The 25,716-nt window shown below is 36.4% G+C and overlaps 2 protein-coding genes across 3 annotated transcripts in view; both read right to left on the reverse strand.

The window, feature by feature from the left end:
- LOC107560944 (biglycan-like) overlaps nucleotides 1–25,716 on the reverse strand; it is a 26,815-nt gene extending 1,099 nt beyond the window's left edge. The window contains exons 1-7 of one of the 2 annotated variants that reach the window (XR_001605781.1): nucleotides 25,440–25,715; nucleotides 21,455–21,567; nucleotides 19,880–20,093; nucleotides 19,642–19,752; nucleotides 19,319–19,412; nucleotides 17,522–17,660; nucleotides 16,451–17,445 (exon numbers count right to left, since the gene is read on the reverse strand). Coding sequence is in view for 1 of the 2 variants with exons in the window: in XM_016245258.1 (XP_016100744.1) it covers nucleotides 17,248–17,445; nucleotides 17,522–17,660; nucleotides 19,319–19,412; nucleotides 19,642–19,752; nucleotides 19,880–20,093; nucleotides 21,455–21,567; nucleotides 25,440–25,686 (1,116 nt within the window). In the remaining variant the exon portion in view is untranslated. Of the gene's footprint in view, nucleotides 1–15,802; nucleotides 17,446–17,521; nucleotides 17,661–19,318; nucleotides 19,413–19,641; nucleotides 19,753–19,879; nucleotides 20,094–21,454; nucleotides 21,568–25,439 lie in introns of those variants that run through there. The other variant, XM_016245258.1, reaches the window with a different exon arrangement.
- On the reverse strand, nucleotides 366–13,093 carry LOC107560945 (beta-1,4-galactosyltransferase 3-like). Its single transcript, XM_016245259.1, has 8 exons — nucleotides 12,893–13,093; nucleotides 12,536–12,615; nucleotides 10,706–11,181; nucleotides 9,021–9,256; nucleotides 8,639–8,829; nucleotides 5,067–5,189; nucleotides 4,804–4,818; nucleotides 366–474 (listed from the first exon to the last, which is right to left on the reverse strand). Exons 3-8 carry the CDS (start codon nucleotides 10,965–10,967, stop codon nucleotides 366–368), a joined length of 936 nt encoding a protein of 311 aa, XP_016100745.1. The 5' UTR covers nucleotides 10,968–11,181; nucleotides 12,536–12,615; nucleotides 12,893–13,093.

Genomic DNA, 25,716 nt, shown 5'->3' on the forward strand with positions numbered 1-25,716 from the left:
AAATCTATCTATCCATACACTCTTAAAAATAAAGGTTCTTTATTGACATCTATAGTTCCATATGAAGAACTGTTAACATCCATAGAACTTTTCCGATGGACAAAAGGTTCCTACAGTGGAAAAAGGTTTTTTAGATTAAACTGTTCTTTGTACTAAGAAATGTTAAGAACTGTTCACTTATAAGTTCACTGGGGAATCAAAAATAGTTCTCCTATGGCATGGCTGTGAAAAAAACCTTTTGGAACCTTTATTTTTAAGATTGTAACTAGGGTTGCAAAACTGGATAGTTTCTGGAAGTTTACCAGAAAGTTTCCGTCCCTTTGCAACCCTAGTAGCAAAGTTTATAATATATTTGGCATGTGACATCACCTTCTCGGGTTCTGCTCATTACCCTGATCTCCTTTATGTTTGATCATCTTATAATGCCCAATGGCCAAAGGGGGGCGCATTATCTTCATCCCAGAGAGACGGACTCTAAAGACAAAACCACAGGGCAAGTAGAAATAGTAACATATAAGAAAAAAAAAACCCTGAAGAAGGATGGTATGAATGATCAAACAGACAGAGACAAAAGAAAGAGCAGCACAAAGTATTTCCAGCAGAGTCCGCAAGGTGGGCCAGATGAATGTGAACTAGCTAAAAAACCTACTGTTGTTGAGGATTTTTATGTAAAAAAGTTCTAACCACAACTGAAAATCCTCAAAAGGTTAATCTAAAATTGGAGAGTCTAATCCAGCTTTTAAATACTTAAAACTTTTGGGCTCTTGCCTATGGTTCAGCTATCTGAGTCAGACAAGGATACTGACGGTTAATTATGCGACAGTCAGGTTTACAAATCACCATGAGCTGATATGCCCTTCAAAATGTTCTTCAAGAATACATGTAATGTCAGTTTTCCCAAGCCGGGTCCACTAAAAATACTTTTCTTCTGGGACTAGATTTGTTCTTTATCGTACCCTGAAAAATCGCTTGGGGTGAAATCAAACCATGTAGGCATATTAAACAGCAAGAAAGTAAAGAAAAAACAGTGATGGACTAAGAGGTGCTGCCTTGTCAAAGATGTTGAGCAGGTTGGGATTTAGTTCTTACTCAAAAATAGCCAATTACATTACAGCAAATTACATTTGGTTCCATTAATGGTTCATGAGCGTGTACGAAGACATTTTGAGAGTCAATCAGAATCATGCACTACTACTGAATCTATAGCGTGAAACAGACAGTGCGAAAAGTATAGATAGGTTTCAGAATGAATGAATCTCATGAGCCAGATGTTTGTAGTTGAAACAAAACTATTTAGCATGACTAGTGTAGTCCATCGATTCTTGACCAAATGGTTCAATTATGAATTATTTTGGTCTCAACCAAATGATTCCACTATGAATCATTTACTGAATCAAATACATTTAGGCAACCACTGTAGTCTGATTCACAAACAAATTAGCTCTTTTTTGTGAATATAACACAAGCTTAATGTAGTTAATGACTGGTTGTTCATATGACAACATGTAGTTAAACATACATACTATGGGTTTTGTCAGCAGTACTTTATAAAAAAATAAAAAAAAGAAATAACGGTGGAATTAAATATGCCACATTTCCTCAAAAATAGCCAATTACATTACAGCAAATTACATTTGGTTCCATTAATGGTTCATGAGCGTGTACGAAGACATTTTGAGAGTCAATCAGAATCATGCACTACTACTGAATCTATAGCGTGAAACAGACAGTGCGAAAAGTATAGATAGGTTTCAGAATGAATGAATCTCATGAGCCAGATGTTTGTAGTTGAAACAAAACTATTTAGCATGACCAGTGTAGTCCATCGATTCTTGACCAAATGGTTCAATTATGAATTATTTTGGTCTCAACCAAATTATTCCACTATGAATCATTTACTGAATCAAATACATTTAGGCAACCACTGTAGTCTGATTCACAAACAAATTAGCTATTTTTTGTGAATATAACACAAGCTTAATGTAGTTAATGACTGGTTGTTCATATGACAACATGTAGTTAAACATACATACTATGGGTTTTGTCAGCAGTACTTTATAAAAAAAATAGAAATAACAGTGGAATTAAATATGCCACATTTTTTTTCATCTTAAACCGCATAAACACATTTCATTACACCAAATACACAAAATACTGTTCTTTTTAGCAGCATCATATGACCCCTTTAAAATGACCTCATCATGGATTTTCTCAAATACAGCTTCCTCTAAAAGAATCATTAATGCAACTGCTAACCATATTCGCTAGATTCCTCATGATGCCCAATCCTATTCATGCCAAAGTCACTTAAAGGGGTCATGAACTGAGAAACCAAAATTCCCTTGATCTTTTGACATGTAAGAAGTCATTGAACTATAAAAACATCCTGTACGTTTTCAAGAACTCAAAACTTTATCGTTAGTCTAAAATCAGCTTACACTGAAGCCAATCTGCCAATACGAGCACTTTATGATGTAATAGTGTGGCTAAACATCGCCTCCGCAGAAGAACAACACCTGCTTCTACATCACTGCCTGTTTAGCCCCGCCCACCAATTCACGCACGTAGTAGGTATGACAAGAGTGACAAACGCAGGTCTACACAGGAACCAAACGATAAACTTCATTTGATTAACTTTATTTTTAATGAAGTTCCAGACCGCATCAGTAACAACTTGGTCCTTTGTTCACTTCATTTTATCACAGATTAATTTACAGACAAGGCACAATTCGACGCAGGATTCTCAGAAAGATTGAAACGCGATGCTGTGCTGACTATATTGGATCCGACAGTAATGTTCTGCCACACAAGTGTGAGTAACTGTTTTTATTACTAATGCTTTGTCTGTTATTATAGATCATTTGATATATACTGAGTATTTATGCATTTTTGAGCTAAATCACAGCAGCATCCATCTATAAGGACTGTCACTGTCAAACATACACATCTGTTAGCCAATCATAGCAGTGGGTGTTTACTTCCGAGACTACAATCCGCCACGCCTATTCAAACAGAGCGTTCTGATGAGGGGGGTCAAAACAGGACAGAAAATAGCCTATTACTTCTAAATCTTGACAACATTATAAGTGGGCCTCAGAGAACAGTACAAAATAAAAAACAAAGGCAATTCATGACCTCTTTAAGAGAGAACTAACCATAAAGAAAATGCTATTCAAATCCTCAACACTACTAGTAATCCACTACACCTGACTAATTCTGGTTTCAAGGCTTCAACAACTTTTAATCTTCTACAGCAAGTTTCTTTGTCACAGAAATAAAATTACTTAAAATGTATTATTGAATAAAGAGGCAGTAATCACTGAAGTGTAGAGACATCTATATAGTTGGAAGCCTTGAGTCCAATCTAGTGATTCATGCATGTACTTACTGGTCCCTCCTGTGGCTATGCGGGGGAGGGCATGAGGGATAGACGGATGCAGTGAAAATGAGAATAATGACAAGAGACCAATGCGAATGTGAAATGAGAACAAAATGGTGATGGAGAGATGACAGACGTGCAACACAAATGCTTAACAGGATGCATTTCTGATGTAGACGTGCCAGTTACTTTATTCTCTACTACATTCCAGGCTGTTTTATGTTGTAATAACACATGCAAATGCATTATAAACTGAATTCTGCTATCCTCACCGAGCTGCGATGTCATCGTCCTCTCCTCCCCAGCCCCAGTACTGGTTAGGAAAGCCGTTCATTTTGAGGTACTGCTCCGGGGTTACAGCAGACACCCCTCCGAAGTACTGCGAGTATGGAAGCCTGCGAAGGAAGGAGTCAGAGCAGTGATTTGGTGAGGCACAGAGGAATAAGGTCATCTGTCTCTACTAGCCTTCATCAATTATTCCATCTGAAGTGTCACAGCTTCCCCTGCAGTTTAATGTTCGTCTGTACCTCTGCATCACATCATTACAGCAATCTGTAAAGATGGATAAAAAACCGGGACCCCTTAAAAATGAACAAAAAATGCTGTTTAAATCTGTGTCATAATTTAAAGGGGTCATATGATGCGATTTCAAAATTTCCTTTCTCTTTGGAGTGTTACAAGCTCTTGGTGAAAAAAGATCTGTAAAGTTGCAAAGACTAAAATCTCAAATCCAAAGAGATATTCTTTATAAAAGTTAAGAGTCAACCACGCCTACCTAAAACGGCTCGTTCTAACACGCCACATGTCTACGTCACGATGTGGGAAGATTTGCATAACACCGCCCAAATGTTCACGCAATGAAAGAGTATATGCAGCGCGATACGCATTATAGATCATTTGATATATACTGAGTATTTATGCATTTTTGAGCTAAATCACAGCAGCATCCATCTATAAGGACTGTCACTGTCAAACATACACATCTGTTAGCCAATCATAGCAGTGGGTGTTTACTTCCGAGACTACAATCCGCCACGCCTATTCAAACAGAGCGTTCTGATGAGGGGGGTCAAAACAGGACAGAAAATAGCCTATTACTTCTAAATCTTGACAACATTATAAGTGGGCCTCAGAGAACAGTACAAAATAAAAAACAAAGGCAATTCATGACCTCTTTAAGAGAGAACTAACCATAAAGAAAATGCTATTCAAATCCTCAACACTACTAGTAATCCACTACACCTGACTAATTCTGGTTTCAAGGCTTCAACAACTTTTAATCTTCTACAGTAAGTTTCTTTGTCACAGAAATAAAATTACTTAAAATGTATTATTGAATAAAGAGGCAGTAATCACTGAAGTGTAGAGACATCTATATAGTTGGAAGCCTTGAGTCCAATCTAGTGATTCATGCATGTACTTACTGGTCCCTCCTGTGGCTATGCGGGGGAGGGCATGAGGGATAGACGGATGCAGTGAAAATGAGAATAATGACAAGAGACCAATGCGAATGTGAAATGAGAACAAAATGGTGATGGAGAGATGACAGACGTGCAACACAAATGCTTAACAGGATGCATTTCTGATGTAGACGTGCCAGTTACTTTATTCTCTACTACATTCCAGGCTGTTTTATGTTGTAATAACACATGCAAATGCATTATAAACTGAATTCTGCTATCCTCACCGAGCTGCGATGTCATCGTCCTCTCCTCCCCAGCCCCAGTACTGGTTAGGAAAGCCGTTCATTTTGAGGTACTGCTCCGGGGTTACAGCAGACACCCCTCCGAAGTACTGCGAGTATGGAAGCCTGCGAAGGAAGGAGTCAGAGCAGTGATTTGGTGAGGCACAGAGGAATAAGGTCATCTGTCTCTACTAGCCTTCATCAATTATTCCATCTGAAGTGTCACAGCTTCCCCTGCAGTTTAATGTTCGTCTGTACCTCTGCATCACATCATTACAGCAATCTGTAAAGATGGATAAAAAACCGGGACCCCTTAAAAATGAACAAAAAATGCTGTTTAAATCTGTGTCATAATTTAAAGGGGTCATATGATGCGATTTCAAAATTTCCTTTCTCTTTGGAGTGTTACAAGCTCTTGGTGAAAAAAGATCTGTAAAGTTGCAAAGACTAAAATCTCAAATCCAAAGAGATATTCTTTATAAAAGTTAAGAGTCAACCACGCCTACCTAAAACGGCTCGTTCTAACACGCCACATGTCTACGTCACGATGTGGGAAGATTTGCATAACACCGCCCAAATGTTCACGCAATGAAAGAGTATATGCAGCGCGATACGCAACGCAACGTGTAAAAAAACAGTAGAAGTCATTATAATCAGTAATTATGTCCCCACTGGATGCAACGAATGCCTCGTTTATAATGGGTATTAATGTTTTTGTCTCGTCGCTTCGGCCGGACAGGGCATCACAATATGGTAGGGGCATAACATTTCCATCATACGCTTGAGGTATTCGGCCAATCACAACGCACTGGATAGCTGGCTAATCAAAGCACACCTTGCTTTTCAGACCGATGAGCTTTGTAAAAATCTACGTGTTTCAGAAAGGCGGGGCATAGAGGAGAAACAATAATGTACAGTATGTGGAAAATAATGTGTTTTTTGAACCTTCAACCGCATAAACACATTGCATTACACCAAATAATGTTATTTTTAGCAACATCATATGACCCCTTTAATAATAACTATTTTCAGAACACTACCACACTAATATTTCTAAAGTATGTACACATTTTTTCTATGCACTGAATAATCATATGACCTGCTACAATTGGCTAAATGTGCAGTATACAGAAAACTGGGTGCAAATCATAATACATTCATCTTTTTCAAAAGGCTGCCAAATGTTAATGGGTTTTTGCATAAACGTGGACAAAAAGTAAAATGTAAAGTTTTATTAGATTTCAAAAATTAAACATGGAACATGACGAAATCATGTGATAGCCATACATATTGTGTATATCACTGTATTTTCATGTGATCTTTGAGTAAATCTGGGGAAAAAAGGACAGGAAAAGCAACTAATGTGAGTGTTGAGCGGTATATGCATGACTGTTCAAATGTTTGGGGTTGGAATGATTTTTAATGTTTTTTTGTAAGAAATCTCTCATGCTCACCAAGGCTGCATTTATTTGATCAAAAATACAGTACAAATAGTAATATTATGTACAATTGTATATAACTGTTTTTTAATATATTTTAAAATAGAATTTACTATGTATGGTGGTAAAGCTTTTTTTCAGTCTTCTAGTCTTCAGAGTCACACGATCCTTCAGAAATCATTCTGATTTGCTAATTTGATGTTCAGTCCTTATTATTATGAATGTTGTGCTGCTTAAAATGTTTGTGAAAACCGTGAACCATCAACATTTTTCATGATCATAATACCAAATAAATGATGAACAGAAAGTTGAATAGAACAGAAATTATTTGAAATAGAACTCTTTTGTAACATTGTTTTTACTCAATTTAATCCATTGCTGAATAAAGGTATTCACTGATTTAAATAATAATAATAATAATAATAATAATAAAATAAAACTAATAAAAAAGAGCTGTAATTTAACTGTGATTGCTTATTGAACCTGCCCTCCAGAGATTCCTTGTACTCCTAACACCTGTTCTAAATTCTTTAGTACTGTTCAGTAAATATTGAGTAATAGCTAGATGAGCTGCTGCTATGTATCTTTCTTCATTATTTTCTCTGTATTTCTACCCAAGGACTAACTCTCTGAGTCGTGTCTGAATGCTTTACAGCCTTCAGCGGATTCATCACAGAGAGGTCCTGATGTTGTCCTCAGCCTTGGTGGACTGAATATATGACTTGTTTTCTCTGCAATGTTTCTGTTCTCAGTGAATGTTTGTATCTAGGTGGACATTGTGGCTGCAGAATACAGAAATGCAGACTCTGTGACCCGAGATGTGCAGACCTGGATGTCAATTTAGAGGGCCAGAGCCATGAGTTACTGCATATACCTGTGTCAGCACTAATAATGAATGAACTACATCCCCTATTTTACCATGCGTGAAGAGGATGAACTTTTTGTTTCTAGAAGTTTTATAAGATCTAGAAAACTGTTGTTAAATGAACAGTTTCGTTTATTTTTCTTTTTAAATGGCCTGTTTTGAATTAAAGTGTGTAGAATTTAATTGAAAAATTGACCACTAATTTATTTTAAAAATATTTATCTTTCACTACGATTATGAAATTCGTTGCCAACTCTTTTAGTAATCGATTTTTATCGATTTAATCGATTCGTTGTTGCAGCCCTACTACCATCCAAAATTAAATTAAACAAAAGTGATAGTAAAGGCATTTTAATGTAACAAATAAATTGAATTGTTTTGAAACTTCTATTCATCAAAGAATCCTGAAAAAAAATCAGTTTGCACAAAAATATAAAGCATTTTTTTGTCACTGAAGACTGCAGTGGCTGCTGAAAATGTTGCTTTGTCATCAGAGGAATAAATTACATTTTAAAATATATTAAAATATAAAACATTATTTTGTAATATTATATTATATTTGAACCAATCTTAAACTTTTGAACTGTAGTGTATACTGGCATCTAACCTGGATTTTATTCAACTACACAACATTTTTTTTAATCATTATATTATCATGCTGTAATATGAAAAATTATTATTATAATAATAACTATATTAAAACTATTACAGTTATATTGAAGTGACTACAAACATAAAAATGCATTTAAAAATGTCATTAGGTTTCTCCCCTGTTCATTAAGATAATATCAGAGAAAAGCTTTGTTAAAACATTAAATCCTGTGATAGTGGGTAGGGTACCTGTATCTGAACTTGTCCATAGCTATGGAGAGGTGTGTAGGGTACTGGGGGTGGCAGGTGTAGGTATTGTGGTCATTCTCAGGCAGCAGGTCGACGTCATGCAGGAAAATACAGCTCCAGTCCTCCTCTTTCAGCGCCTCCCGCACTCCAACATTCAGCAACTTCGCTCGGTTAAACGTGGAGTTCCCTGACTGATAACACAGACTATGAGCAAATCAAGTGTACACAAATGCATTTTTCGGCAAGAATAGAACACTAATATAGCTTGACAATAAGCTATGAGCTATGTTTACCCTTTCTCCCAGCTACTTCCTCTAATTACTGCTAGGATTTTTTTTAAAAATGTCATTAGGTTTCTCCCCTGTTCATTAAGATAATATCAGAGAAAAGCTTTGTTAAAACATTAAATCCTGTGATAGTGGGTAGGGTACCTGTATCTGAACTTGTCCATAGCTATGGAGAGGTGTGTAGGGTACTGGGGGTGGCAGGTGTAGGTATTGTGGTCATTCTCAGGCAGCAGGTCAACGTCATGCAGGAAAATACAGCTCCAGTCCTCCTCTTTCAGCGCCTCCCGCACTCCAACATTCAGCAACTTCGCTCGGTTAAACGTGGAGTTCCCTGACTGATAACACAGACTATGAGCAAATTAAGTGTACACAAATGCATTTTTCGGCAAGAATAGAACACTAATATAGCTTGACAATACGCTATGAGCTATGTTTACCCTTTCTCCCAGCTACTTCCTCTAATTACTGCTAGGAATTTTTTCTATACAATAGATGTGACAAGTCAGCGTAACAACGAACAAGAGACCTGGTGCACAATGTAAATGCCATAGTGGACCTGCTGCCGCTGCAAAAAGGGGTGCAGATGGTAGAGGAGGGCGCGGAGGTGGGTCTGGCGGTTCCGGTAGGGGACCACGATGGCTGTATGGTGCCGTGGCTCACAGTCTGGTGGACGGTAATGACCCCCTAAGGTCACCAAGGGGTTCTTCTCTTTTATCTTCTCCAGGGAGGGGGGTGAGGAGAGGTGGACAGAAACAGGACCCACTGGCAGACAGCAGGAGGAAAGCACACATGCACTTGTTGTAAAAAAAAATCTGTCCTACAACACCAAATTAAAGGAATACTATCCCTAAAAATGTAAATTATGTCATTATTTAATCACTGTTAGTCCAAAGCAGTATGACTTCTTTTGTGGAACACAAAAGGGCAATATATTGTGCATATCGGTTACTGTGCAATATCAGATATTTTTTTAATTATTCTTTTTATTTTTTAATATTGGATATTTAATTTTTCATGCAAATTTTTACATTTAGATTACATTTGCTGTCATTTAACACTCACTTAAAATTTTTTAATTTTGTATCTTTTAACCCCTAATAACTTAATATCACTGTTAAATGTCATCTTAATGGAGGACTTAAAAGTGACAGTTAAAAATAAAATGAAATAATTCAAACATAAAAATGGAAATAAACAAATCACTTTTTAAAGTGGTAAATTAACAGAGATATTTTTAAAACGGTATAATTAATGCTTTAAATTGTAGTTCAAAACAAAAAAATATGAATCATTTTTAAATAAAAAATTAATTGACATTTTAAAGAAGTGTCGGACCAAGTGTCCTCCATAATCTTTAGCATATCTCAAGATGAATATCTGTTTCTCATACTGTACATATAATAATACATTTACTTGTAGCATTTAAAATGACTGATTTTAGCTTTTAGAGGTTTTATTTTCTATTTATTTGATTTTTTTTTTATTCATTAGAAATAATTCAAACATAAAAATGGAAATAAACAAATCACTTTTTAAAGTGGTAAATTAACAGAGATATTTTTAAAACGGTATAATTAATGCTTTAAATTGTAGTTCAAAACAAAAAAATATGAATCATTTTTAAATAAAAAATTAATTGACATTTTAAAGAAGTGTCGGACCAAGTCCTCCATAATCTTTAGCATATCTCAAGATGAATATCTGTTTCTCATACTGTACATATAATAATACATTTACTTGTAGCATTTAAAATGACTGATTTTATCTTTTAGAGGTTTTATTTTCTATTTATTTGATTTTTTTTTTATTCATTTGATTTTTTATTTATATGATTTTCGTCCATAAAATGCAAAATAATTGCAGAAGGCATGGAATTCAGCATATAATATGGACAATTATGATATTTTAATGGTGATTTTATGTCCTTTTTTTGAAGCCTGGAAGTGCCAATCTGCAGTCATTGTAACTGCATGGAAAACAGCAACCAGTACATTCTTGAAAATATATTTTTTTGTGATCCACAAGAGAAAAAAGTCACAGGTATGGAAAGATAAAAGTTAGTGTAAATGATGTAAGAATCTTCATTTTTGGGTTGACTAAACTAAAAAAAAAACATCTTTGGTTTATTTAAAACTGCAATGAGACATCGTAAACAAACAAATCCAATGACTGATCAATGTCTTAAGCCTTTCAGAGTGGATTTATATCTACCCAGCAGTGGAGAGGGCAGTATACAGTCTCTGAGCTGCTGTTCTGGTACACTGGGTCCTGGATGGTGGAGCAGCAGAGAGGTGAGGTTGGTGTAGACGTCATGCGGTCGAGAGTAGTCGATCTCAGGCTCGGTGGAATGAACCAAAACAGACACTAGGCCACGAAAGCCTCCCAGGGAGAAGTAGAGGACAAACGCGAACTGGAAGCCCACTAACAGAGCCAGAGTGCAGGGGGAGTCCAGCACTCGACCACAGTACACCATTATGACATCCGACACAAAGCAGGAGTGACAGAGGAAGGGAGGATGGGAAAGTCAAATGGGATGGACAAGGGACAGATAAGAGAAGAGAGATAGAGTGAAGACAGAGCAAGAGGCATGAGAGAGGGAAGAGTGGAAGGATATCAGGGGTGATGAGGAGAAATAAAGTTAGCTCAGTGAGCTAAGGGAAGGACATCTATGGCATGTGTGGGAGTCACTGGAAAAACAGAGGAACACAAAAATCAATAGTGGCAGATCCATCACATCTAACTACAAAGGAGAACTTTAAAGTGCCAGTGTGTCCGGGATCAATCCCAGATCTCGGATTAAATCAGCAAAGTCCACACACTTTTTCGTCACTCCTGTTACACAGTACAGTACTTTAAAAAATAAAATAATACATATTATGTATGCTTGATTACAAATGAAAAAAAATGCATGATTACAAAAAATGCTTGATTATAATACAAAATAAATGAATGAATTAAAATCAGGACAATAATGGGAAAACAGGATGGAAATACATCATTCAGAGAAGGATTGTGAGTTACTTTACATGACGTTGTCAATTTGAAGATAGTTTGGATATTTTTAACAATCTTTTAAAAATCTGATATTATCATATGTGACCCCGGACCACAAACCCAGTCATAAGGGTCAATTTTTTGAGAGTTATACATCATCTGAATAAATATGCTTTCCATTGATGTATGGTTTGTTAGGATAGGACAATATTTGGCCGAGATACAATTATTTGAAAATCTGGAATCTGAGGGTGCAAAAAAATCTAAATATTGAGGAAAATCGCCTTTAAAGGTGTCCAAATTAAGTCCTTAGCAATGCATTTACTAATCAAAAATGTAAAAGTTTTGATATATTTATGGTAGCAAATTTACATAATATCTTCATGGAACATGATCTTTACTTAGGCCTAATATCCTAATGATCTTTGGCACAAAAAAAAAAACCGATAATTTTGACCCATACAATGTATTGTTGGCTATTGCTACAAATATACCCATGCGACTTATCACTGGTTTTGTGGTCCAGGGTCACATTTATCATATAAAATATCTATAATTGATGTACCTAACAGAAAAGAATGCTTCAAAGTACAATGAACCATCTAACACCACAGAAACATCATAGAATTCATATTCTATAATTGCTTATGTTTTGTGCGGTGGGGAATGATGTGATTTAGGGTCTGGCTTTTATTAGTTAAAGTAAAATTACAAGATATGACTATATAAATGAAACTAATGAAACTGAGGTTTAGTTTGATTTAAAAAAAATAGTAATAGGAAGAAATACCTGTAATGTTTCTTAATAAATTCCTTTTTTTAGATTTAGAAGTGTATGGAACACTCAAACATAGCAAAAAATAGCAACATTCACTCAAACTCAACAAAAAGTTCACTATTTTTTGATTTTGTGACAAATATTATCTCATTGTTTAAAACCTGTGAGTACAGTATGCAATTATATTAAGACATATTGATATAAAAATGTGCTGCACAACAGGAATGAGCCTTTTATCGGTGAATAACAGACTGGTATTCCATGAGTACCTGTGCTGACTGCTCATAAACACAAGATTGAGAGAGCACTGTCCTCCTCCTCCTCCTGGCCATCACAAAACATCGCGCACCTTGAGGAGACAGATAGTTCTGGACTGATTAACAAGATCTCCTGCTAACAAACCAGCTCATATTTTGCACTACGATAAACCGGAAATGTATTTATTAAGCAACCATACATGCAGCGACGACAGGCAATGAGCAATTATTGCGAAATAATTGTCAATATAACGGATAATAATAACACTTCAGGTCAAGCGTTTCCTCTGATTCACCCGGTCCACAGCGACGCTTCAAATCAGGCTCCAGCAGTAGTCGATAGCTAGGCCTTTATTTAATATTACTTACTCGATTGTGGATAATCATTCCTCTATGGCGCACGACAGAGTGTATAATATCCGCAGTCGCATTGAGCGCGTCAGACGCTCAAGGCAGAGCCACTGACAGACATGCTTGATGCGGCGACGCGCTGTCGATGGGCACTCTTCTTTGACGCAGTTACAATAAAAGCCCGAAGATACCTGTGTTAAATTCACAGTGCTGCCTTCTAGTGAGAAAACACACGACAGGCTTAATACTAGAGGCGGTTTTCATTCGCCAGGTGATCTTGTGATGAAGATACAGGCTTATAAAGCGAAATTAAATTGATGCAAAAGGGACACGATGAGTAATCATGTGGATTATATCAATCATAAGTGGTTACAACGTCGTCGTCATTTTGATTGAGAATTATATTGATTTTATAACCCGAAGTATGACGTCTGTGAAACTGATTGTGTTCAACAAAACAAACTATATCTAACCTGTTTACAAAAAAAAAAGTTCCCATAATAATAGAGGTGATTCTACTCAAACTGTTACAAACCAGGTGAGAGAATGCACACACAAAAAATGTTCTTGACAATTTTTCATAACCTTTTTTAATAAAGTAGGCTAGTTCTTTCAGATAGCTCTTCAAATTATTTTAATTAATAAAATTATCTGCTTAGTACAGGGCTGTCCAAACTCGGTCCTGGAGGGCCGGTGTCCTGCAGAGTTTAGCTCCAACTTGCCTCAACACACCTGACTGGAAGGTTCTATGCTTAGTAAGAGCTTGATTAGCTGGTAGCTGGTAGGTGTGTTTGATTAGGGTTGGAGCTAAACTCTGCAGGACACCGGCCCTCCAGGACCGAGTTTGGACAGCCCTGGGTTAGTACGAAAACAGTACAGTTTTGTTAGCTGAGAAAATGCACAGAAATTGTTCTTGACGATTTTTATAACCTGTTCAACAGAGAAAGACCTATCTTTTAAATAGCTAATTATTTTAATTAATAAAGAGATCTGGGTACCAAAACAGTCATTTGGACTTTGGATAAAGAATTTGACAAAACATGTTATCATTGAACAGTCTGGATATGGAGTAAGCACTACTTTCAATGTCATATTGGCCAAAAAATCCTGAAATTTAAATTTATGTATTTAAATTATGTCAAGTGTGCTGTAGATTGTACAGGTTTTCATGATCTGTTGTTAGCATTAAACAGTTTAATATACACTATTTATTGGTCGTGGGTTCGATTTTCAATACCGGCAGGAATTGTAGGTGGAGGGAGTAAATGAACAGCTCTCCCATTCATCCAGTAAAGCATTTGTGAGATGTCAGTTGCATAAACTGTTTAGACTAGTCTTAAAAAGTTAGTCACCTAATTAGTTTTCTTCAAGACTGGTCATAACTTTTTTAATTCAGTTATGAAAAGGTAGATTGTTCTTATTTGTATTGGAAAAGTAAGACTGATTACCCCTTGGCAACTGCTAGTTGGTCAAACTAGTTCTTAAGACACAGTCTTAACATGGTGGCTAAGTCAAGTCAAGTCAAGTCACCTTTATTCATATAGCGCTTTTAACAATACAGATTCTGTCAAAGCAACTGAACAGCATTAATTAGGAAAATAGTGTGTCAATAATGCAAAATGACAATAGTAAACACAAATTTTTCAGTTAAAGACAGTTCATCATTGGATTCAGTGATGTCAACATCCAGCTCAGTTTAAATAGTATCTTGCAATCATGTCAACGATATCGCTGGAAATGAAGTGTCCCCAACTAAGCAAGCCAGAGGTGACAGCGGCAAGGAACCAAAACTCCATCGGTGACAGAATGGAGAAAAAACCTTGGGAGAAACCAGTCTCAGTCGGGGGGCCAGTTCTCCTCTGACCAGACGAACTAGCAGTATGGAAAAATCAATTTAAGACGTAATAAAACAGACGATGAACAATATTAACAGCAATTATTATATGATGCAATCAAACTTATAGCAAAATGTGATAGTTCTGTAAGTTGTTTCAGGGTTGGCATCATCTGAGGTCATCTGAGGGGTTGGCATCATCTCTTCTCAGGTGTTCTGGATCCAGACTGAAGCTTGTGTAAATCCTAGTTACCACGGTAAGTTTATGCAACTGGCCCCAGGTACACTCACAATCTCTGTTCCAGTTCATCCCAAAGATGTTCTATCGGTTCCACACCAAACTCATCCAACAAAGTACGGGCCTGCTTTGTGCACTGGGCCACAGTCATGCTGGAATAGAAAAGGGCTTTTCCAAAACTGTTCCCACAAAGTTGGACGCATAGCATTGTCCAAAATGTTTTGGCATGCTGAAGCATTAAGAAAACTACTTCACTAGAAATAATGGGCCTAGCCCAACCCCATACCATTATCCCTCCTCCACTCAACTTTACATTTGACACAGTGCAGTCAGGCAGGTAACGGTCTTCTGGCATCTGCCAAAGCCAGACTCGCCCATCAGACTGCCAAATAGAGAGACGCGAGTCTCACAGAACAGGTTTCCACCGCTCCAGAGTTCAGTGGCATGTGCCATTCTCTTTCGCCACTCCATCCAATGCTTGCCATTATACTTGGTGATGTGAGGCTTGCATGCAGCTGCTCAGCCATAGAAACCCATTCCATGAAGCTCCCGCCACACAGTTTTGCGGTTATATTAATGCCAGTGGAAGTTTGGAACTGTGACTTTATTTGGTCTTCTGCTATTCCTAATGCTTCCACTTTCCAATTATACCACCTCCAGTTGGCTATGGAATATCTAGCAGGCATGAAATTTCATGAACTGACTTACTGCAAATTTTAATGGAGGATTTTATACATGCGGCAATTGAAACACCTGAATTCAGTAATTAAGATGTTAATTGTGTGTCTCAATACTTTTGTCCATGTATATACAGAAATGTAATCATACAAGAAGTACTCAGATACATAAATACATCTTCCACAATGTTTTAATAATTTTGTTTTATTTTTATGTATAAAATCTGGAATTTCTCTGACATGGTTTGCAACAAGTAGAGTGATCCATTGACATTGTGCTTGATAATGCAATCAATCGATATTTGGCTTTATTGAGAAAAGAGGAGACATTCTTCAAATGTTTTATTTCACTGAACTCAAACTCGTGTTAACTCAAGTTTTATTAGTCACAGCTTTCAAACCATGATGGTACACCACTTCTGCTCCTGAAGTCAAGCTGAAAGATATTTTATTGGAACATGCAGTAGTGTGCGGCGCACTAGCGTAAATGCATGCAGGGTCACTGCCAAAGAAAACATGAGAAAAACAACACGCTACAAAGAAAAGATTAGAAATTCATAGAGAAACTGTGCAAAACAACATAGCATTACAATCCTTTTCTGAATCAGCCTCGAACCCAAAAGGGCTGGGTAAGAACATGAGGCATTTGGCTGAATGAAACTCGACGACACATATTGTGTCTGTGTAAAGTTCCTCCATTGCCCTAAAGTACTCCCACAACAATAAGACCCCTGAAGCAAGGAAGCAAGGCAAATTTGGATAAAAAAGCAAGCTACAATTTTTACAAACAACACAGATACACTTATTATAAGCACCATGAATTTAACATCTAGATTTAACCTTCCCATTTCAACATTTCATCCAAACTTCACCGTTAAAAAACAACATACACTAATATGAAATAATAACAATATAACAGTACATATCAATAATATTATTATAAAGGTGTCAAGCAAACAAAGAGCCCTTAAAAAGTGAACTGATAATGTTAAGACTTTACTGTAAAACACTTAAAAAACAATTACCATTATTATAGTTTTGAGCCAGTTGTAAGAGATCAAATTAATTTTTTCTAAGTTTCCATGACTTATTTTATTGCTCCTTCCTTTTCTCTTTCAGGCCTGTTCACCTCAAGACTGATAACTATAAAGATAACGATAACTATAACTATATTAGCATTCACACCAACAGATGATAACATTCTGTTTATTATATGGATGCTGCAGTTTTGTCGTCTGCCCCTTTAAATGCTTAAGCTCTTTAAAATGTGTACTCTGATTGGCTGTCAATGTTTTTATCATTCATCTGCTGAATGAAATCGGCCTGATAGTGATTCCAACAAAAGTTATCGCTATAGTTGTGGTGCGGACTGTGCGATACTTCTAATTTTATTCTTTAAATTTCATTTCATCTTTAAAACTATATCTTTATCGTTATAGTTAACATACTTGGTGTGAACCTTTAGACTTCATAAACAAAAGATCCATCCAAAGATACATAATAAAAATGATTTGCAAACACTGTTTGTTGACACCATTTAGGCCCACTTTCTCCAAGTTTTTTTCTGTTCTGTTTCAATTCCAGCATTGTTATTTGTCCCCAAATCTCTCTTTTCATCCATTCTCTACTTCTTATAGTTTCCGAACTGAATGGCCAGTCGGTCTCCAACGCAGCGAAAGGTGGCAGGCTGTACCTCCCAGTAGTTAACCGGGTTGCCATAGAGGCTAATGCCATTATAGAAGCTCCTCTTCATGCCGAAACCCAGAGGACAGAAGTCATTAACTTCCACTCGACTTATGTTGTTGGAATGAAGGTAGACCACCTGAAAAACAAAGCAAAAATCAATGATCGTGCATGTGTGAATAGGACACATTTTGTTCATGTTTGATATCTCGCACCTGCAGGTACTTCATGTCTGGCAGACCCATGGGAACGCGGGTCAGCCGGTTGTTTTCCAAATGCAGCTCCCTGAGATTAGGGACGTATGATAGGCTGCCCTTCTCAATCATCCGGATGTGGTTGAAACCCAGACCCAATCTGGCAAACAAGTGCAAGCACAACAATGAATAAGCAACATACAATAGATGGGCCACACACATTGTGACAGGCATCTAGTGAGGTGGAAATACAATAGACTGGAAACACTGTGAACAGGCACTGGGTCAACTGCAGCCCCGCAGGACAAGCTGCACTATAAAAATCCAGCACATGCAGGGTCTTTCTGCAAAAAGAGATTTGCATGAGTTAGACCAATATCAGGGTTATTATTTCACTATCATTTGGATTTTTAATATCAGTTTAGTTTAAGTTTGCTTTAATGATACATAATGAAAATTATTTTTGTTTTATTTAAATTCCTTAATGTTTTCATCCCATATAAGATACAAATTGTGCATGAAATACAATAAATAAATAATACCAACAAAATTATTAAAGTCATTTGTCAAGTTTACTGTATATCAAAACAGCTGCACTTTAATTAAATGTGCCATTGCGGGTACATTTAGCAGTAAATTTGTAACTGCCATCACTCAGGCATCTCTAGGGCATCTATGATTCAGCACCGTCAGATGGCCCACACAGGAGAGCAAGTCACTGGATTTGCCAAAGTTAACAAATTCATGCCGTATAATCTTTTATATATAGATACAAATTTAGTTTGAGGCCATTTGGATTGACCATATGAGAATTAATTGTTTTGTGTTGTCTTTGCATTCTTCCATGGCTTAACTTGACTGCTGAACGCTGGGTTATTATTGTGATTTCAGACCAATCATCATGAAATAGTGGTAGGTTGTATTACATGTGTTACATTGTGTTACATCAGACAATCCCACTCTGCCTAGTTACTAGTATTTGATCAGAGTCCACATTTTTCGAGTCCAAGACATTAACCAATTGAGTTTTGGTGGGAGACATTTATGTCTTGTTAATAATGTCTTGTTTTCTTTATTTTATTTTGTGACTTATTTTTTGTATCTTTCATATTACACATGATTTGGTTTTGGCTTAGTCCAAATGTCCGAGTATGTGTCGAATTCGAGTATGAGTCTGCCCAAGTGCATCCGAATTCATTCATAATTCCAGTCCGAGTCCATGTACCCCAACTCTACTAAAGTCAGACCATCTAGAATTTACTAAAAATGCAACAAAAAAAAAAACACTACTTTCTCTGTAGTGTTATTTGTTATTAGTTTGTTATAATGTACACTTCAATTTAATTTTAGTTTTAGTTTTCTAAAACATCCATTTTCTTAATTTATTTCAAAAATTTGCTTCATTGCAAGCTTTTGTCAGCACAATAGCTTTAGTTAACAACACTTTTGAGATTACACAACTTAAACTGCCAGTTGTGATTTTTGTGCCATTTAAAGGATAATCCTTGATTCGGAGTGAAATGACTGCAGCTGTTTTCAGTAAAAATAAAGAGATTGCACAGAATAATAGATTTTCAGGAGCCTAAGATGACAAACATAGGCTATAATCACGTATAATTGCTAACAAGTTGAACTGTGTATTTTGTATAAAAAGATTTTGTCTCTACTAAACTAAACTTACAGTAAACATTTTGTTTTTTTAATGTTTAATGTTTTAATGTTTTTTAAAAAGGTGGCGCTGTTGCTTTATAGCGAGTCTACAGACAGGGACAAGGCATGTTGTGTGTTGAAGTGCAGGAGAGTCATGAGTGGCTTCACCTGTACAGGTGTTTATAGCGGCTCAGGTCCTCTAGTTCAATGGCCTGGATCTGGTTATTGTCCAAGTGGAGCTCGTGAAGACTGTCAGGGAGGTCTGGAAGGAGAGGAACATTCATCATTATATAATTGGAAGTAGCACCACATCTCTGCTCTTAACATTAACATTAAAGCTCATGCAAATTGTGATTTATGTCCAAAGATATTCCTAAAGCTCATTCAAGTGAGAAACTGCACAGAGTAATTATCCAAATGTTCTTTCTGACAATAAATACGAGAAAAATGTTCACTCTTTAATGACTTTTATGATTATTCTAAAGAATCACCTTTTGGTATTCCAGTGAGTTTGGACTCAGAGACGCGCAGGTAGTTGAGTTTCAGGCCTTTAAAAGCTCCAGGCTCAAAGCCGCTGTTCTGAATAGGGTTTCCGCCCATCTCTATAAGAAGCATTCAACATCAGACAGAATATCCCATCACAAAAACCAGCAGGCTCCATCTAAAAAAGGAAATGGTTTGGTCAGACTGTAACCTCTATACCACATAATGGCGAGCGCGCATACAAACCAATGCAGTTCATGCTGCCCAGACCAGAGAACGTTCCTTCTGCAACCTTCTTAATACGGTTGTCATGAATGCGCAGCTCCACCAGGGATGGGGGAAGGTTCTTGGGTACCACTGTCAGGAGGTTACGGGAAAAATAAAGCTTTTTTAAGTGTAGGAGGGGTGCGAAGGTTCGCGGGTGGACTTTGGAGATCTTGTTGTTGACTAGTGACAGAGCCTGGCGGGAGACAGGAGGACGTTAGCATTTGGTTCATAGAAAGTCATGAAGACATGATTAATAATAACTTGACCATGAGCATTAAATATGTACACAAAATTAATGACTTATAAATGATGTTATAACTTAATGTCTTGTTCTTTTTTTCTTCTTCTTCTTCTTTTACAGGCCATGTCAAATATTGTGTTTGGTGAGAGAGGCTGAGTAAATATTAGGGATAAATATTGGGGATAATATGAGTTCTAAGAAGGGAACTAAAACATTCAGTTTGGCACCGGCGTGTGTTTCCCGAACTACAGGAGCATTCTTCTTCAGAGACTTGAACTGTTTGAACATCCTGTCAGGCTGTTTTGCACAGAGTGCCAAACGTAAAGTACTGCGTGCTGTAAACGACAGACCAATTTTTCAAAGAGTTAGCCAAAACATGCTTGTCTCGTTGTTTCTTATGTAAAATGTATAAAATAAAAATGTAAATATTCAATCTAAATGAACATCTAAATCATCTAAATACAGCATTAAAGTAAATAGCGACATATTTAGCTAATATGGAACTTGATGGGCTGCATCAGCCAACGGCGAGTAAAAAAAAACGAAAAATTAAGCTCTGAGACTGGAACACATCAGTGAACAGCACAAGAAACCATCCATAAATTTACAGTATAATGAACTGTATTTTACATTCAGCCTCATCTATATGTATTTTTCTCACTTATCCCATTATTAAAGGGTTAGTTCACCCAAAAATGAACATTCTGTCATTAATTACTCACCCTCATGTTGTTCCAAACCTGTAAGACCTTCGTTCATCTTCGGAACACAAATTAAGATTTTTGATGAAATCCGAGAGCTTTCTGACCCTGCATAGACAGTAACTACCATGTTCAAGACACAGAAAGGTAGTAAGGACATCATTAAAACAGTTCATGTAACATCAGACGTTCAACCGTAATTTTCTGAAGCTACGAGAATACTTTTTATGTGCAAAGAAAACAAAAGTAACGACTTTATTCAACAATATTTTGTCTTCCGTTTCAGTGTACCATAAATAAAATTAAGGTTGAACCACTGATGTCACATGGATTATTTTAATAATGTCCTTACTACCTTTCTGGGTCTTGAACGTGGTAGTTGTGTTACTGTCTATGCAGGGTCAGAAAGCTCTCGGATTTCATCAAAAATATCTTAATTTGGGTTTTGAAGATGAACAAAGGTCTTATGGGTTTGGAATAACATGAGGGTGAGTAATTAATGACAGAATTTTCATTTTTGGGTGACCTATCCCTTTTAAAGAGGAGTAGAATTTACTGCTTGACCTTCACCCTCTCCAGTTCTCATTTCTTTGATCACCATCAGTGTCTTACATAGAGGTTTGGAAGTCCTTTGAAGTCATTCTCCTTCAGCTCTGTGATGCGGTTGTTCTGCAGGTCTAAGAGTTTGGTGTCTCTGGGAATTTCCTTTGGCACTACAATCAAACCTAAACATGAAGACAAAATGTTTACAGCTAATTTAAAGCTTGTAGGATATAGAGCATACAGATCTGTATACAAATGTCTGAACAGAGAGACCATTAGTTCACCATCTGGTCTGGATTTCCCCATGACAGGGCTTTTTATTCGACATCAAAATAACAGAATTAAATAGTGAATACAATTGAAGATCTTAACAATTACAACATGTCTTTGACAAGATATTTAATTAGATATAAAACAGTTATTGTGGCCAAATGAGTACTTATTGGGCATTTTAAATTCTGTGTCAGGTTTATATTTGCATTAGTTTATCTTTATATTAGAGGCGGATGACCAGAGGATGTTCAGCCAGCACTTTAAAAATCATTTGGGTTATTTTGCCACACATGGACCACATCACAAAACTATATGTAAACTCCAGCAGAACCACATCAAAGCACAAATCCAGCATTGTGTCTGTTTTAACGGTAAAGTGTCCAGGATTCTAAATCAGGCCAATGATTCATGATGATTTCCAGCAGAGCCCAATAATTTATACTAGGCTGGGTTCAACCTCTGTTGCCTTCCAGCCATTTATAATGTTCTTGAGAACCACAACTGCCAAGCAGTCTAGCTTCCAGCAGGAGCAAAAAGTGAAATCATTGAGATATTAATCATATCAAAGGAATATATTGATATGTTTTGGATTAAATAATAAAAACGTAATCTCTACAGACAGCATATGTGGCCTGCAGTCAATTACCACAGAAAATCACTTTGACTTGTTTTTCATTAGTGAAAAAAATACTTCTGGATACCTTAATCAACTCAGCATTTTCACAGAAAAGACTTTTGTGTTTCTGTGTGTCATAGAGTTTAATATGCTCCTTATTCAGATCTAGGGAACTGCCATCATCACATTAGCTTTGCATTTTTTTGTTTAAAATATACATTTTTGCAAATGTCAAGTGAACCTGGGGCGATTTACATTCACAATGTACACTGAACACAAACTTTGATGCCAAGTGCCGCATACTTTTTATAGGGAACATATCAGCATGCTATGATATCAGTCTTATACACTGTAGAACATGGAAAACAGAATGTTTATAGTAAATTGTTTTTAAAATAAATTAATACTTTTATTCAGCAAGGATGCATTAAATTAATCAAAAGTGACTGACACGTTAAGACATGTTTAATGTCACAAAAGATTTCTACAGTATGTAAAATAAATGCTGTCATTTTGAACTTTCTATTTCTTAAAAAAAAATGTTTGGGGAAAATGTATCATATTTTCCACAAAATATAAAGCATCACAACTGTTTTCAACATTGAAAATAATAAGACTTGTCAAATCAACATATCAGAATGATTTCTGAGGGATCATATGGCACTGAAGAATGAATTGCTGCTATAAATTCAGCTTTGCATCATAGGAATAAAGTACATTTTAAAATATTCAAATAGAAAATAGTTACTTTAAATTGTAATCATATTTCACACAATTACACAGTTTTCCCTGTATTTTTAAACAAATAAATTATGCAGACTTTGCATCGTAATTTAATGCAAATTTATAATCAAGCACTGAATAGAGCACCCATTAACAATTTGATTAACCAACAGAACTGTTTTTGGGTTTAAGGGGGATAAAATACTCCATTATAGTATAGCAGAAAATCACATATGAGCAATAAATATTATTTTAAAACTTAATTTCTAAGAATTATAATAATTTTAATCATTTAATCATTTTGGGGTTTTTTTCAAAACAAAAAACTAAAGAAATGATCTGATAGAATATCTTGAGTTCAAGCCATTTTAAGCCAATATACTATAAGTTCAAGTCAAAGCTCTTTCCTGTTTTCCTTTCACAATAGTTCTTCCAAGCCATCTGCCCACCTGCCACTCAAACCAACAAGTGCTCAGTGACTTTAACCAGTCGACCGCTAACAAACACAATGCCAAACCCCAGAGCGCAGCACATCGCAGCCCCCCAACCACAGCTCTGCACACATCTACACCCCCTAGTAGGAACATATTTTATGATGAAGGCACATAACCACCTAAATATATACACGATTATAAACATCTGCTATGAATAAGCATCACCATCAATTCAATTACAGCCTACATGGCAGAATAACTTCCAGATACGAAAGAAAATAAAAGAGTGCAGTGGACAGATCAATGTATTACAAGTAAACCTTCATCACAGTGGGAGGAAGCATAGAAAGAACCGCCTAAAGCAAGGTCTGTATTTTTCGATTTTTATATCAAATCCACAAGCATAAACAAAGATGCAATGACATTTTCCGAAAACAAAATCACTTGCAAAGACCAAAACACATGGCATAAAGCATTCATGCACATATGCAAACATAGTCAGACACGCACAAACTAAAAAGCAATACATATAATTAAAATAATAATAACTCAGAATTCCATTGTCAGTTCAATGGCTGTAAATGTTCTATGAGGATCATAACTTGAGCAAACTTGGCGGGAGAATGAAAGAGAGTGTGTATCCGTAAGTATGACTATAGAATTACAGCGGAGCTTCAATAGGTGCTGTTGGTGCCATGCAGAAAAAATACACAAACTGGCTACATTTTGTCAGAATTATAAGGTTTTATACAATTTCTGGAGACAGGCCTTCTCACTTTCTCACATACTAAAAAATCAAGCTCCACCACTGCTTCATGGCTGCACACATACATGGTGGTTGGTTGGTTGGTTTGTTTGTTTTGTGTTGATATAATTCTTGTACATATGTTTGTCCATCTGCAGTTTATGTATTTAGGTTTGGAAACTGAGTGATCGCTGAAAAGAATAACATTCATTTGAATGACAAAAAAGTTCCTACAAGGTGAGAGTAAATGGTTTAACCAATCAGTTCAGTTAATGGTTTCCTCTTTTATTGTAGGTCTGTTATTTCCTATTCGTGGAAAAGAAAACAAGACCTTCTAAAAGCAATCACAATGAAATGAAGTGGCCCCTGTAAAAAAAAAAAAAAAACTTAAATTTTAGGCCTAAATTACCACTTTTGTGGATGTACTGCTGACGAGACATAACCCAGGACTATTTCCGGCCTGCTGAAATAAACAAACACTCATCAAAGACTTCCAAATCTTCATCACTTGTCTTTCTCCCTCGCACATTCCTTTTCACTTTCCCTGTCTATCTCTCTCACACTGTCTTCCTGTAAAACAACCCGTGTGTGTCATAAAAACAACACAGAACCCCTCTTACAGCTCAATGGAAAATTACACAGGCATTTTTAACTGTTTCCCATTCAAGCCCCAGTTTTCTGAGAGACTAAACTACAACAAACAGACATGTTCATAAACGACTGTTTTTGCCTGTTTGGATGAGGGCTCAATCTCTATAAGAGGTCTCTATAAGATGCTTTTAATATTGAATTGAAACAATTTAAAGATTTGATGATTTATTGTACAGTTAAAGTAAATATGTTTAAAGATTATTAGCCCATTCACACCAAGAACAATATTATATTATATATTAGATATATGCTAGAAGGTAACTGTAACACTGACTATATTAGTGCCCACACCAATAGACAATCCTTCCTTTTATTATAAGCCTGCGTTGCTGGTTTGTCATCTGCCACTTTAAATGTTCAAGGATTCTGATTGGATGTCAAAGTGTTTATCGTTCATCAAATAGAAAAATCATTCTCAAAGTGATTCCAACAATGTCATTTCACTGTGTCATTACTGTTACACACAGACATGATAGATAGACAGACAGACAGACAGACAGACAGACAGACAGATAGAAAGATAGATAGATAGATAGATAGATAGATAGATAGATAGATAGATAGATAGATAGATAGATAGATAGATAGATAGATAGATAGATAGATACTCACTTAGGTCTGAGCATTGCACCACATTGAGTTGACAATGGCAACCAAAGGGGCATAAAGACACATCCGGCGGCAGCTCCTCCACAGCTGAACCCTCTTCATCTCTCATCATTACCGTCGTCAGATCCCCCACATCTCCATCCATAGCAAAGTCCCAGAATCCTCTCTGCTCAAAGGGCAGAGCCAATGAGGGAGCAGTCAGGCTGCAGACATTGAGCAGCAGAAGCAGGAAAGAGCGGCAGGAGATCATCGCTGAGATACAGAGACTCACACACACAGA

Source organism: Sinocyclocheilus grahami, unplaced genomic scaffold (genome assembly GCF_001515645.1).
Source record: "Sinocyclocheilus grahami isolate Dianchi unplaced genomic scaffold, SAMN03320097.WGS_v1.1 scaffold747.1, whole genome shotgun sequence".
Lineage (NCBI taxonomy): Eukaryota > Metazoa > Chordata > Actinopteri > Cypriniformes > Cyprinidae > Sinocyclocheilus > Sinocyclocheilus grahami.

What these genes read in the sequence shown, in the direction of transcription:
- LOC107560945 (XM_016245259.1), bottom strand. Translation starts at nt 10,967, where the DNA reads ATGGTGTACTGTGGTCGAGTGCTGGACTCCCCCTGCACTCTGGCTCTG. An exon ending in ACTGCCCTCTCCACTGCTGG is followed by an intron (nt 9,257 to 10,705) that starts GTAGATATAAAT and finishes GCTGTCTGCCAG; the next exon opens with TGGGTCCTGTTTCTGTCCAC. An exon ending in ATGGACAAGTTCAGATACAG is followed by an intron (nt 5,190 to 8,638) that starts GTACCCTACCCA and finishes CTTCCTTCGCAG; the next exon opens with GCTTCCATACTCGCAGTACT.